Below are 16213 nucleotides of genomic sequence, written 5' to 3'. Positions count from 1 at the left end.
ATATATATATATAATTTTTGATATCTCTGTGTTTCTACAATACAGTGTAGCTCTGTTTCTTTGGTTGTGCATGATGTGTTAAAAAATCATCATTGTAACTCATTGCTGTAGTTTAACAGTGGTGCTAATGTAACACTTTTGATACAGGATTAAACTCTGAATGAGGTTAGTGAATGAACAGGCTATATGATGATTTTGGTAATACAACTGCAATAATTCACTAACCATGTGTGTGTGTGCACAAGTGTGATCTGCAAAAACACAGTTCAAGCAGCAACAGAGAAACTAATGTTAAAAAGTCAAGAGTCCAGAACCCAACTAAAGCAAACACTGATCAATGGTAACTTCAAACCAAACATTTTCAATTAATAACAATCTCAATAACAACTTAGATGTATGACAGAAATAAAGTCATATTGGTTAATAATAAGTGTAATAACGTGTAATGGCTGGAAGTCAGTTGTATTTCTTGTGTTTCTCCATTTTCTGTTCTTGTGTTTCTCTTTCCTTCAGTGAATCTGCTTGTTAACAGCAGGTGTTCATCACTAATGCTCAGCAGTCACTTACATATTCCCTTAATTATCTCACTGCAACACTGTCTCAATGTTACTTTTACTGTTTGTAGTGTGGATTTTCCTGTGGGGTTGAAAGGGTTAACAGTGTAAGATAAAAAAAGACACCCATAAAATATATTTTAACAGTAATAAACTGTAAGTTATAACACAGGTATATACTGGCAACATTGTTGCTAGTGGTTTACTGTAAAATATATTTTTTGGGTCACCGTTGTGCTGAAGAGTAGAGCCTGTGCTTCAGTCCAGGAGAAGATCTACAAACATTGATGATTTGCTGCATGTTGCTTTATTTAACAGACGGTGACTGTGTAGTTGCTAGTCCAGTGGAAATCTTTTTATGTACAATATAGTTTTTTAGTGGCCTCAAATGAAATAAGTTCACAGTAATACTTTGCTCACATTATTAATGCATTATACATTTTAGTTAATACATTTATATGACAGTTGGTCAATTTAAGGCAGTCGGTTTCTGCAAGTGAAATTACTTAACTCGAGTTTTAATTTAGTGCATTTTTAAAGTAACATACTGTAGATTACAGTAAAGAACTGTACAATTAACAGTAAATTACTGCCAACAGTGTTATTTGTTTTTAGTTATTAGTTTTATTAGTAGCTGTTTTATTACACCCTCATCTCCTGCTATTTTTACAATATAATGTGACTGAAACATTTTGTGAGGCTTCCTTGATATTCATTGAGAAAAATGACTTGTTCAACTTTGAGTGTAGAGTCATAAATGCACTAAATAAGTAAAAACATTCATCCATTCAACGCTAGAAAACAGTCCCCTCCCTCAAAAGAGCTTCAGTCCTGATGTTTTACTGACATCTGCTAATCTCCATCCCATCAAACCCTAAGTGCTGGCTGAATGTACAGTTACTGTCATGGCAATCATGCACCTTAAAACTGAAAACTAAAACCGAAAGTATTTCTGTCAGGTTAGGCGTGTTTCTGTTTGATCATGTGCACAAGCAGAGGACTTTCTGTTTCTGTTTAATCTCAGTTACAGTCACCTGATGAGACTGGAAGATCTGAAAATCAGCTGCGATTTTGACAGTAAGATAATAACAATAATAACACACTAATAATTATATACTTAGAAAAACATTAAGTCAATGAACAAATGTGGTGATGTTATTGTTTTGATTGTTACTGTGACCGAAGGAGAAGAACACACTTAATGGAAGTACAAAGATCACAGCACAAATGATGTTGTGTATATATGCTGAGCAATGTTATCTCATAGACTTGGAACAACTGAACTAATTAGTTAAGTGAGAGATGTAGGTGTATTGTTTTGGTTTTCTATTATCGCCTAAACCACTTTCAGAAGAGTTTTCTGTTCTTTTCTATTCAGTTCTGTACGTTGGCAAGATGACAGATGAATGCATCACAATAGAATCAGACCTCAGCGAGTCAGATGAGGACACTGATGAACTGCCAGCACCTGAGTTCACATGCCACTGTTGTTATGAAGTCCTCGTAGATCCCACTACGCTCAACTGTGGCCACAGTTTCTGTCGACATTGTGTGGCGCAGTGGTTGCATTCTTCTAAACGGAATGAATGCCCAGAATGCAGAGAGAGTTGGCAGGGGTTTCCCAAAGTCAACATTCTCCTCAGGTGAGAGAACCATGGCTATCTACTGGACATCTGCTCAGGGGTGATTCTAGGATTTTAATCTCAGACCCCAATGAGGGTATGATAAAAAAAAAAAAAATACATATATGTATTATATTGTTTGTTTACTATAACCATGTTCATTTGTAGGACTGAATAGGTAGGACTGTAATATGTGATGGTTCATATCTAGCTTTCTTCAATGGGGTGTCGGTCAAGAACACACTGGATTCGATCAGTTCCATGCAAAGGTGGTTTATTGTTGACATCTTTGGCTGTACACAACACAGAAGTACACAGGCTTTACAGGGTTATAGGTGTGTGGATGTGTGTGGTACAAAGGGAAAGGAATAAAGATATATTAACAAATGTCTTGAGTATTGTTACACAAACATTATTTCCATAAAGCTACCAATCTCTCAAATAAAGAAATTATCAAGTTCAATTCTAGAATAAAATAAAGAAATCAATTTACAAGCAACAATATTCTTATGCAACACCAACACCCAGTGGTCAGAAATGGTAAAACATTCAAAACCGAAACTAATTTGAAGTGATTTAAATGAACAGCACGTAATCAGAAACATTGCGTTAATAAACTTGAAATAGCAAGCGTTTGAGCTGTTAATGTGATGATCACACATACATACATACAAATCAAAATCAGCTGAAGAGGCCCTTCTCCTCCTCCTCCTCCTCCTCCTCCTCCTCCTCCTCCTCCTCCTCCTCCTCCTCCTCCTCCTCCTCCTCCTCCTCCTCCTCCTCCTCCTCCTCCTCCTCCTCCTCCTCCTCCGTCTCCGGACCACCGGAGTCGAGACCACCGAACCCGGGACCACCAGACCAACGAGAAACTCGGACAAACAAACCAGCACAAGACTACAAACACAAGGAGGCTAAATAGGGGAACAAACAAAGGAAGGTAACAAGAAAGACAGGTGGGACAAATTAACCAATAATCAGATAACAAGATGGGAGGGGCTAGACAATAGACACGAGCACATGGCCCAAAATAACAAAACACCAATGTGCAGCACAAGACAGGACAGGCATGTGACAAATAATGCTTAACTAATGATTAATAGCATGCAGTTATTATAAATTGTTACCAATGAACCCTCTGATATTGTGTGCTTATGTTAGGATATGTTTATGTGTGTGTGCTAGGGATGCAGTGGAGAAGAAGTTTCCCGCTGAGATAAGCAGACGGAGGAGGGCTATCCAGAGTGACCCGCGGTTCCATTATTTTCTCCAGATGTTCCATCAGTATGGACAGATGCTGACCCAACAAATACCTGTATCAGAAGTCCTTCAGCAAGCTATACAACACAGCTTTTTTTTTGGAGCCATTCTGACATTGATCTGTGTGGGGGTGAGATGCTCTTTTTCTTACACTTGCCCAGCGATTGATGATGAGGTGAGGTTGTGCACAGGTCATAATAAGCACTGTGTGAATGTTTCTAGGTTTTGTTGTTACGGTATCACTGGATCAGTACTGATTCTGATTATGACATCTTGGTCCAGAAGCCAATCTACAGGTGGAATACTGATGATGTCAGTCTGTGGGTGAAGCATCTGGGTCCCTGGACCAATCAGTACAGTGCAGTGTTCCACAGAGAACAAATTAATGGCAGGTGGGCAATAATTACACAAACAGAAACACAAGTAAGTTACACTGTTTTAAAAAAACTGTGAAATGTACGGTAAACAAAACGGCAGCTGTGGTTGTCAGTATTTTAGTAGTAACAAAATAAATACAGTAGTAACCTTTTCGTTTTTACGGGACAACCCTTATATTTCATTAACCGCTTAGCGTTATCATTCAATTTCACTAAAGTATTAAAATCTGCTCTATTCCTTTGTAATATACTAATAACCACCATAATAATACAGTCGGTAAAAAAGAAAACCACATGATGATTCAAAGTTCACCACCATTAGTTTTCCACAAACTGAGGCACATATTAATATAAAGAAGGTGCACAGTGTCATACACACAAATACAAAAAAACATCATGATGACACACATATGACTCCAAATAATGCCATAAAACATTCATTCAACAATATATGATGTAATATAAACCCCAAATGTACATAAATGATAACAAAAACTAAGAAGAAACATAATTATTTAAATTAAATAACATTAAATGTGAAATGTCACGCAGGGAATTCTGGGAATGTCATTTTAGAGAAACAGCAAGAACAGAAAAAAGATAAGAGATGAGCAGAAATACAAGAACTACAACTGACTTCAGACACAGCCTTAGATGAAATCAACTGAAGAGAAAAAACATTAAATCTGTGAAGATCTCAGCAGAGGAAGAATAAACAACTCCACAAACAGCATTACCAGCTTCACTTATTACTAACCAGACTGACTTTATTTCTGTAAGACGTCTACAGTTCTGTTTGAGAAAAGATGTTTAACAATGTTTAACAGAGGTTTAGATGTTAATGATTTATTGTTTCATTTGAAGTTACCATGATGGTGATCAGTGACAGCTTTAGTTGGGCTCTTGACCCATGACTTTTTAACATTAGTTTATCTCTGGAGCCCCGAGCACTGCCCGCCGTCACGAAACTACACCATTGCACAGGCTTCTGAACAACATTAATATAAGAGACCAGTGGCTAATGTTTATTTATTCAGAAACGACACAGCAATTTAGTTTGACCTTAACCGTCTGTTCTGCATATTTCACAAGTGACTGCTTCGTCAATCAGGAACAGCTCAATGCCGGTTTTTAAAGAAGCTACTACTCAAAGATGCTGCAGTCCCTACGGTTCATAGTTTTACAAGTGTACCATGGGCGTCAATTGCAGCATATGTTCTCGCGTTCTGTGGGCATCTTTGCACATTTACCACAAGTACACCTTTTACACAAAAAAGTAACATTGTAAAATAAAATGTTGCACGTCAACTAGCTATTAACGTACATATTTTGGAGATTTAAATCGAATTTGACCAAAAAAAGTCTTAGTTTGTTTACAGACAGTTTAAATTAGTGTTAAAGGGATAGTTCACTTTGAAATTAAATTTTGGTATGTTTTAGCTTACCTCAAGGGCATCCAAGATGTAGGTGTCTTTTTTCCCGCAGTAGTTTCAATTTTGATATTTTTAGGTCAAACCGTTCTTGTCTGTCAGTCATATAATGCAGGTCTATGGTCACCACCTCAAAGATCATGCACAGAGTCCAAATTAAATCAAATCAAATCAAATCAAGTATATTTGTATAGCGCTTTTCACAATACAGATTGTATCAAAGCAGCTTCACAGTATTAAAATAAAATAATACAACAAAGTTTGTTTCTAGTGGAATTTATTGATTGATAGAATAAAATTAAATATCCCCAAAATATCCCCAACTGAGCAAGCCAAAGGCAACAGTGGCAAGGAACCGAAAAAACTCCATCAAGCGGCCTAATGGTGTCCTAAAACTCCATCAGGTGACCTAATGGAGAAAAAAAAAAACCTTGGGAGAACCCAGGCTCAGTCGGGGGCCAGTTCTCCTCTGGCATTTATGAACTAGAGGCCGGATTGTAGTTTGAAACTGTGAGATTAACAATATTATATGAATGCCTGGCTGAAAAGATGCGTCTTTAATCTAGTTTTAAACTGGGAGAGTGAGTCCGAGCAACGAACAGTATCAGGAAGGCTATTCCAGAGTTTTGGAGCCAAATGTGAAAATGCTCTCCCTCCTTTGGTGGATCTGGATATCCTAGGTATGACCAAAAGCCTTGAATTTATTGATCTTAAAGAGCGCGATGGATTATAGGGTGATAGAAGATCCGTTAAATAGACTGGAGCTAAGCCGTTTAGGGCTTTATAAGTCAGTAGCAATACCTTGTAATTAATACGGAACTTTATAGGTAACCAATGTAGTGATGATAAAATCGGTGTTATATGATCATATTTTCTTGATCTAGTAAGAACTCTAGCGGCTGCATTTTGGACTAACTGTAGCTTGTTTATTGAGGATGCAGGACAACCGGCTAATAAAGCATTACAGTAATCTAGTCTCGAGGTCATGAATGCATGAACTAACTTTTCTGCATCAGAAACTGATAGCATATTACGTAGCTTAGCAATGTTTCTAAGGTGGAAAAAGGCTGTTTTTGTAACATACGAAATATGATTTTCAAAAGACAGGTTACAATCGAGTATAACACCCAGGTCTTTTACTGTAGAGGATAAAGTAACAGGACATCCTACGATGTCAAAGTTGTATTGTGAGAGGTTCTGTGGGCGGTTTTTTGAACCGATAAGTATTACCTCTGTCTTGTCTGGATTTAATAATAGAAAATTACGCGTCATCCAATCTTTTATATCTTTAACACACTCTGTCAATTTGGATAATTTAGCGTTTTCATCCGGCCGTGATGAAATATATATTTGAGTGTCATCAGCATAACAATGGAAACTAATTCCATGTTTCCTTATAATATTTCCAAGTGGCAGCATATATATTGAGAATAATAGAGGGCCCAACACAGATCCCTGCGGCACTCCATAGTTTACTGGAATTATGATCGATTTTTCTCCATTTAAATAGACAAAATGGTAGCGGTCTGATAAGTATGATCTAAACCAGCTTAATGCTTGTCCTTGAACACCAGTATAATTTTGTAGTCGATCTAAGAGTATTGTATGATCTATAGTATCGAACGCAGCACTTAGATCAAGTAAAACTAGTATTGAGAAACAGCCTTGGTCAGAAGCTAAAAGTAAATCATTTGTGATTTTAACGAGCGCAGTTTCAGTGCTATGATGCGGCCTGAATCCTGACTGAAACTTTTCATAGATATCATTTTCTTGCAAGAAAGAGCCCAGTTGAGCGGACACAACTTTTTCTAGTATTTTAGACATAAAAGGTAGATTTGAAATGGGTCTATAATTTGCTAGATTATGCGGGTCTAATTGTGGTTTCTTAATGAGAGGTTTTATCACTGCCAGTTTAACCCTCTGATGCTCTTTATTTATGTCTACACTCGTGTTTTTTGGGGTCTCCAGAGACCCCAGACAATAACATTTAATTTTGTAACAAGATAATAGTTTTTTTTTTTACAAATGTAATTTTATTCTGTTTGTTAATGTTTTTACTCAACATTTGTGCAGTTTTTGGAGAATTTATGATATCTTTTAAATTTCTATAAATAAATAAATAAATATTTATTTAAATAAGCTTTTTACAAAAAAACAGCATTTGATGTAAAATTCACTTTATAAAAGACCCAGATTTCTAACTTTCATTCATGGGGATAACATGGATCATTTTAAATGGTTTAATGTAACATTTTTGGAAAATGCAGTAAAAAAAAAAAAAAAAAATCACTTTAACCACTAGTTGGCCATAGAGCTCCACTATATGCTATTTGCTATTTGACTACCTGAAAGATATCTTTTCACAAGTTGGATTCAGTTGGATTCATATCTAAATATTATAAAATCACAATTATAACAAAAATAAAATATTTTTGTCAAAGTTTAGCATTTTTTTGTACTGAACCCTCACCCCCCCCCCCCCCCCCCCCCATAATTTTGACAAATTATAGCCCTACAAATGTTCCTGTGTGTGTGTGTGCATGTGTGTGTGTGTGTGTGCGTGTGTGTGTGAGTGTGCACATTTTCAATGTGTCAGTGTCACCAATTTATTTTTGTGGTGGTACTGCATTTTGGATGATTTTATTTGACAAATGATAAGAGAACAGTTTTTATAGTCTCAAAAATGTATTCCTCTATATGTGTGTGTGTGTGTGTGTGTGTGTGTGTACGCGTGTTGTGAGCAAAATAATTTAGCATTGTGGATGTTTTTTGCATTGGTGGAAGTGTGCCACTTTATTTGTGCCATTTCTGTCGATGTGTTCTGCGTTGTTTCTGATTTTGATGATGAATTTTGTCTATTTTGATTGCGGGGTCTCCAGAGACCCCGAAGACCACGAGTGTCACAATTTTTGTCACGCTAACATAAAAACAGATATCATTCCAATTTAAATTTTTTTTTGTAGATCTAGAAAGTGTGAAGAGCCGTAGAAGGTTTCATACCATTTGGACAAAGGGAACATTTTTTTTAATTTGAGCAAAAGTCATTTGGGGTCAAAAAGACCCCGTAAACCACCTGAGGGTTAAATGTTCTTGGAACATGACCTAAAGATAAAGACGAGTTAATAATATTGAGGAGAGGCTCTTCTACTACAGGTAACACTTCTTTCAGTAGTTTAGTTGGTATAGGATCTAATAAACATGTTGTTGTTTTAGATGAAGTGATAAGTTTATTTAACTCTTTTTGTTCTATAGTTGTAAAGCACTGTAATTGTTCTTGCGGGGGGAAAATTGAGGCTGAATTATAAGGTGCGATTGAGGATTGAACGTTTACAATTGTGGTTCTGATGTTTTCTATTTTCTCAGTGAAGAAGTTCATGAAATCATTACTACTAAACTGTAACGGGATATTTTGTTCGGGTGACGTCTGTTTATTTGTTAGTCTAGCCACGGTGTTAAATAAAAACCTAGGATTGTTTTGGTTGTTTTCTATTAGTTTGCGGAGATGCTCAGCCCTGGCCGCTTTTAGGGCCTTTTTATAACGTGACATACTGTCTTTCCACGCGATTCTAAAGACCTCTAAATTAGTTTGTTTCCATTTACGCTCTAAATTACGGGTTTCTCTCTTTAGAACATGCGTAGTATTATTGTACCATGGTGCTTTAATTTTCTCTGTGACCTTTTTTAATCTAACGGGTGCAACAACATCCAATGTTCTAGAGAGAATGGTGCTCATAGCGCTAGTTAGTTCTTCTAGTTCATCTGTTTGTTTGGGTTCAGGCAGCAGCTGAGACAGATCAGACAAGCAACTCGAGAAATTATCTATGGTGGATGGAAGGATTGTTCTGCCTGGTCGAAAACGCGGCGCCGCATGACATATTACAGCAGTACGTAATATGCAAGTTACCAAGTAATGGTCAGTGACATCATCACTTTGTGGAATGATATCTATATCGGTTGGATCGGTTCCATATGATATAATTAAATCGAGTGTGTGATTAAAACGATGAGTTGGTCCGGTGACGTTTTGTTTGACCCCAAAGGAATTTAATAAATCTATAAACGCAGCCCCTAACGCATCATTTGGATTATCTACGTGTATGTTAAAATCTCCAACAATTAATGCTTTATCTACATTGACCAATAGATCTGAGAGAAAATCTGCAAACTCTTTTAGGAAATCAGCGTAAGGCCCAGGCGGTCTATATACGGTAGCCAAGGCTAGAGATAATATGGATTTTTTTCTAACATCTAAGAGCGTAACATTTAGTACAAGTATTTCAAACGAAATAAACTTATAACCCGTTTTCTGAGTAACATTGAGAATATCTCTATAGACCGCTGCAACACTGCCGCCACGACCAATCAGACGGGGTTCGTGCTTATAGGAGTATCCTGATGGAGTAGACTCATTTAGACCGAAATAATCATTAGGTTTAAGCCAAGTTTCAGTAAGGCAAAGGACATCGAAGCTATTATCCGTGACTATTTCATTTACAATAACTGCCTTAGGTGTGAGTGATCTAATGTTTAGAAGACCTAGCTTTAGAAATTGTTTTTGTTTACTAATAGCAACATTTTCTGGTTTAATAACAATTAGATTTTTTCTAGATCCTGCAGTAGATTTATTATTTGATCTCACTAAACGAGGAATAGACACAGTTTCTATGCAATGTTCTACACTATTTATATCAGTTAATTTGGTGCAGCAGAGACTATGATTTGAACTTTTGGTTACTAGTCAAAAGGTATTTAACATTTTGGAGATGTTATCTGACAGAAGATCCGATCCGAATCTGCTTGGGTGTAAGCCATCGGCACGGTAAAGCCTAGGACGCTCCCAAAACAGATTCCAATTATTTACAAAGAGCAGTTTCTGCTCATTGCACCATGACATTAACCATTCATTTAGCGCGAATAATCTACTAAACTTTTCATGACCTAGTCGGTACGTGGGAAGCGGTCCTGACACAATGATCGTTATATCAGGCGATGTGCTGCGTACCGTATCGATCAGATTCCTGAAGTCTTTCTTCAGAACCTCTGTCTGTCGCAGCCTGATGTCAGCCCCTCCCGCGTGCAGGACCACAGTTCCGACGCGCTCGTTCAGAATCTCGGGAACGTGAGCAGCGATTTCAGAAACACGAGCACCAGGAAAGCAGTGACTATGCACCTTACTTTTATTTAACGTAGCTTGTACGTGTCGAACGATGGAATCACCGATGATCACAGCATCGCGTTCTGTTTCGCGAAGAGGGGAGAAGCGGTTTTGTGTGGATATCTCGAAAACCGGGAGGGTCGGAGAGAGTTTTCTTGGTCTAGACCTGACTCGCGTCTTCCGCTGCGGAAATATCCAGGCTTCGTGGTGGCATGTTGGAGCCGGCGTAAACGAGACCATGGCTGATCGCGGCCTCGACGCTCGTGACCGATGCTGAGTAACGCACGGAGTAGACGAGGTCGGAGTCAGCGGGTTAGTAACGTTGATCACTGATTTGTGTGCATCGGTGCGTGATGTTTCAAGAGCTAACCGCCGGTCTATCAGCTCGGCTTTTCTCACTAAAAGGTCGTGGATCTGTTTCTCAACAGCTTCCAGCTCAGACTGCAACGCGTGTAGCTCAAATGTGTCCTCACCTGCACCAAAAGGTAGACTACTTACATCTGATATATTCGCCATTTTAACAGATGGACAGTAAGTTAAGTTAGCAACGACGCTACCAGTGATGCTATCAATATTAATACTAATTTATGACTGAAGTCTTGGATATAATCCGTCTTTTTAGTGGTACAGGTGTAGAGTAGACGCACGATAGGCGAAAAAATGTTTGTTTGTAAGTGAGTGTGGAGAAGACGCGTTCAGCCGTGATCCACAGGAGTAACCTATAAGAGTATCCGACGTTGGATCACTAATAGGCTTGAGACGCGTCTGCTCAACAGTCCGCGTTGTAACTATGAGGTGAGGAAAAATAGAAAATGTTCGTTGTAAGTGAGTTTAAAGAGAAATCAAGAATTATAAATCAATCGATGGAGCTCCAAAGACAACAACGCGTTCAGACGCGACGCATGCGCATTCGAAACAGAGGAGCAATTAAAGCAATTCCCCATCGTCCAAATTAAACAATTCCCCATCGTAAGTACACATTGATGGCCTAAGACACGAAACGAGCGGTTTGTGTGAGAAAACGAACAGTATTTATATCGTTTTTACTTTTTGTACACAGCCACGTCCAAGTGATATGAGGTGTGACGTGTGCGCAGACTGGTGCATAGATATATGCACTAGATGTCGCCTTAAATACATTAGTTCCAATGAACTGCCATAGACAAGGCGACATCTAGTGTATATATCTATGCACCAGTCTGCGTACACGTCACACACCAGGATGCGCGCGCGCCCTCATATCACTTGGACGTGGCTGTGTACAAAAGGTAAAAACTATATAAATACTGTTAACGTTTTCTCACACAAACCGCTCGTTTCGTGTCTTAGGCCATCAATGTGTACTTACGATGGGGAATTGTTTAATTTGGACGATGGGTAATTGTTTAATTTGGACTCTGTGCATGCTCTTTGAGGTGGTGACCATAGACCTGCATTATATGACTGACAGACAAGAACGGTTTGACCTAAAAATATCAAAATTGAAACTACTGCGGAAAAAAAGACACCTATATCTTGGATGCCCTTGAGGTAAGCTAAAACATACCAAAATTTAATTTCAAAGTGAACTATCCCTTTAACGTTAAATCTGCATGCAGCATTGATGTCGTGGTAATTATAATACTCTTACAATAACGCCGAAAGTAAGGAGGTGGTTGTTTGTCTCCCGTCGTCCGGCTCGAACATATAAGGCCGGATAACATTTCCTTCAGCGATGTCCATCATTACAGGTGTTTTATTTACCTTACTTGTGAGCATCACCAAGCCACAGCAGGCTACAAAATCGACCTGTTCTTAGCAGAGCTCCTGAGAAAGAAGCTATAAAAATATATTGGGATGGTTTTTGGTACTTATACCGCAAATATATATTCTTGAGGACATCACAACCTAAAATAAATCTTCAGAAAGGTGTACAATATGGGACCTTTAAATTTGTAGATCAGGATAATCAAAAATTTTCCAGGAGGCGTATGCGGACCTCTGTATTTCTAAAACCCTTAAGTACGGCCATGCTGTTGTCGAAAAATTACCACTACTAATGCATGCCGTAATCAAAGCTAAAGGCTGTCCGATGCTTGAGGTATACACTGTTACAGCAGTCAATGTGCATTTATCACTATTCCTCTTTGTGTGTTTGTCAGTTTGTTGGCTCGTCTCAGAGATGAAGAACTGTCTGCTGCTCCATTCAGGGTTGAGAATCCATCACACAGACAAATCATACTGGATGAAATCCAGAAAATCAAAGAGCTCAAAGTTAAACTGCCACAAAATCTCTGGGAGTACAAGGTGTGTGTTGTGTTTTTCTGATACATTGTCTGTGTTTCATTTTGCAGAGAGCCTAGTCAAATCAAAGTTTTGACTGAGAATTCTAAATAGTCACTAAAAATCTGCAAAAAGACTGCAAATAAACAGTAAAGAGCTGTTATTTCTAGCAACTCATTAATTTTACACACCTCTATTTGTTAACTTAATCTCATAGTTGAGTTCCCCAACTCGCCGTGTGACTTGCCACTTGGTGAGTAATTTAGAGCTCGACTTTGTCTGCCTGTTCAAATTACCACAGCCGGCTCTGACGTTCTTGAGCCTGGTGCACATTCTCCTGCTTTAGTTGACTGAATGCATGGAGCTTTGTTCATTTTTACTGATAAAATGTCCATCCCAAGGATTTACCAGCTGACATTCACAGCATGTTGCATACCACCAGCAAACATTCCCAAAAGTGTATTGTACCAGGTTAAACCAAGCGTTGATGAATCAGGGTTTGGTGCAACCATAATCCACCAAGGATTGGTATGTACCCCCTTTATACTCACAGATACTTAGTATGTCTCAGCTCAATCATGGGTGGCCCGTGGAGTTAGGGGGACACGGGTAAAGACATCAACGGATATTGATTTCAGACTCCCTTTCAAGCTCCCTGTAGCTCTAGCATACTGGCCATTGCAAAACATGTTGGGAACTACAGATCCACTGCCCAGAGCTGCATTTCTCAAAAGCATTGTAAGGCAAGTAGATCGTAGAGCCTTTGACATGGTCATGATGCTTTTAAGAAATGCAGCCCTGGATAGTGGATCTGTAGTTCCCAGCATGCTTTGCAAGGGACTATATTAGGAGAGTAAATTTAGGGATTAATTGTTATGTTATGTGTTTTACAGTAAAGGGAAAGATGTTGGTAGTTTATGTTAATATTTAATGTTCAGTTAAGTCGAACATTTAGGAGTTTCTGTTATTGAATGGTGTGGTTACCATTGTGGTGAAGAGTAGTGCTGCCAATTGCGATTTTCACTTTGATGCAATATAATGTTTAATAACCCTAAATCACAATTTCTTTTTCAAGTAAAATTTGCCGATCATGTGTCCGTCCTGAACTTTAATGGAAATTGCATGTTGGTTCAATGTAACTCAATTAAGTTAAAACGGCATTCCCTTGTTTTATGCTACACCAAACTGATTGGATTAGGTTACAACAACAAAATAAAAATGTATAGGTAGAATCAGGTAGATATACCTCCTTAAAGCAACAACTGCACATTTTCACATTTTACAGTGTAGATGCAGAAGTTACAATCTTCTTTTTTCCATTCCTTGAACATGTGACAAAAACAAAAACAAATTTGAGACATTTAATACTGACCAATCAGCAGATTATAGCATCCCCCACCATACTTAAGGTGTGACAATTAGCAGACACCCGATGTACACAAATCTTGGCCTAGAGGCCTTGATCAATATCAGCACCTCTGTTCCCTTTAGGCATTTCAAATCAAAACTGTTTGTCGTGTTTAAATGCATTAGACTTTCTAAAGGTGAATTATAATGTATTATAATTGTGGTTACTGGTTACAACTATTCATGAGACCACACAATGCATTATAAGGTGCATTACAAGGCATAATTAATGCATTAAAATACTTTTTATAATGCATTATACATAAAGGCTTAAAAGTGTTACCCAAAAGTCTTTATTGATTTTCATCCTTTTATTTTAAGTTTGGTACCCCAAAATAAATTTCAAAGAGACCTCAACCATAATAACAGTCCTTATATTTAGTGTTGGAATGAGGGGGTCAATTCACATTCCCAAAAACATAAACACATTTTTTATTTTATTTAGTTTTCATAGTTTTTGTAGTGCATGCAGTCTTTAGTTGCTATTTTATTTCTGTTCCATTTCAAACTCCAACTCTTTCATTTCTGAGTTGGTTAAGTATTTTTACTGTCTTTTCTTTTCATGGATAACAACACTTGTATTTTACGGTGACGCATTGCTGCCACATACATATTATTTTTCCACTCAGTTATGTTGTAATAACGACGTTAAAACGACATATTTTCTCGTAATAACGATATCTTATGTCGTTAAAATGAAATATTTTTCTCGTAATAACGAGATGTTATGTCGTTAAAACGACAAATGTTCTAGGCCTTATAAGGACATGTGTAGTCATGTACAAAATATGCCTTTATCCACATACAATGTATATAAAATGTATCATGTCTTTATCATACTTCTACATTCAAAAAGCTGATGCAATAGCAGCCCCCAATGGACATTCATGTTAAAAGATCAAATTCTGTACACACCTTATTAATAAACCATACTGTCCTACAGAAAAGCAGATGAGCCCAGAATATGAACGCAATGCATTTAATTACACGTTAAGCGTTTTCCTCCCATAGAAACCCTTTAACGTGGCTTTCTATGGGAGGATGGCATTGTGGTGCACAACAAATCCTTCAAATGGCATTCAATGCAAAACAAAAATTCAAAATATAAGTAGCCAATAAAATAAACAAATTATTGTGCAATTAATTTGCCCACAAACAACATTTATTTTAAAGCCTAAACGAATTTATTTAAAGAAAAACACCAGCGTGGGGCGTTTATCTGTATAGGCTAAGTGCTGTGTTTCAGCCACACTTTTTCAAACTGGCGCAAGAAAATGCAACATAATTTGATGTGTTAAACATGAAGAGGATTATCCGTCTGGCATGGCCGCTCGCTCTAACGTTAATATAGATAAATGTTCGCTATTATTAGGCGCATATCCAAGTGTTTGTGTGGAGTGTGGAGCGCGCACTGAATGACATGGAGGCGCCGGTGCCATCACTCACATTTTCCTATCAACAGTGGAAACAACTTAAAATACTCCATTTCTGGTCATACAGAAAAGAATAATACATAAGTCGCAACTACTTTTATTTGTGTAAACTCACAACAACAAGAAAACGTTGTGCTTTTGTAAAAGAAAAGAAAACGAACAGGACGCGCTTTCATGGTCTCTGTGAATTGGAGTGCGTCTCAGAAATGAACTGAAAAACAGCATATAGACTAGCCTCACAGACATGAGAAATATATCTATATAAAGCTTGAAATGTCCACCAACGAAAAAAATCTAATCGAAAGCAAATACGGTACCATTTGATTATGTAATCCTGTCCGTATGAAAGGTGCATTTCTAAGGCGCATCTACTTTACAGCGGAGATGTATGGAGATATGTTTGCAGCCTACATTGATTTAGAAAAATGAACTAATAAAATAAAGTTGCATTGCTTATTCCACCACAATAAGGTTTATAAGGTGACTGTCAGGGCTCGTCGCAATGGAGAAGAAGAAGAAGAAGATAATTTCAAATGCTTTAATAATACAAACTCATACATTGGCAAACAATACCGGACACTGAACTGAATACAGGCAGGAACTAAATACACAGTGGTGATGAACACAAACGACAGGCAGCTGTGAGGAAGGTGATCAGTGTCCATGGTAACAGATTGGTGGCGGGAAACAGACAGGGAAACACAGGTGATGAATGA

The 16213-nt window shown here is 37.8% G+C and overlaps 1 protein-coding gene across 1 annotated transcript in view; it reads left to right on the top strand.

Annotated features, from left to right (window-relative positions):
- The first annotated feature begins 1588 nt into the window (after positions 1-1588).
- LOC311090993 (bifunctional apoptosis regulator-like) overlaps positions 1589-16213 on the top strand; it is a 30142-nt gene continuing 15517 nt past the window's right edge. Inside the window, exons 1-5 of the mRNA XM_084126687.1 lie at positions 1589-1631; positions 1933-2197; positions 3359-3563; positions 3656-3825; positions 12537-12681. Coding sequence (XP_083982813.1) covers positions 1592-1631; positions 1933-2197; positions 3359-3563; positions 3656-3825; positions 12537-12681 — 825 coding nt within the window. The 5' untranslated portion in view covers positions 1589-1591. The remainder of the gene's footprint in view (positions 1632-1932; positions 2198-3358; positions 3564-3655; positions 3826-12536; positions 12682-16213) is intronic.

This window comes from Abramis brama (genome assembly GCF_963993115.1).
Source record: "Abramis brama genome assembly, chromosome: 10".
Taxonomy (NCBI): Eukaryota; Metazoa; Chordata; class Actinopteri; order Cypriniformes; family Leuciscidae; genus Abramis; species Abramis brama.
The sequence above is the reverse complement of the archived record's forward strand: the minus strand, read 5'-3'. Positions and strand labels throughout refer to the sequence as shown.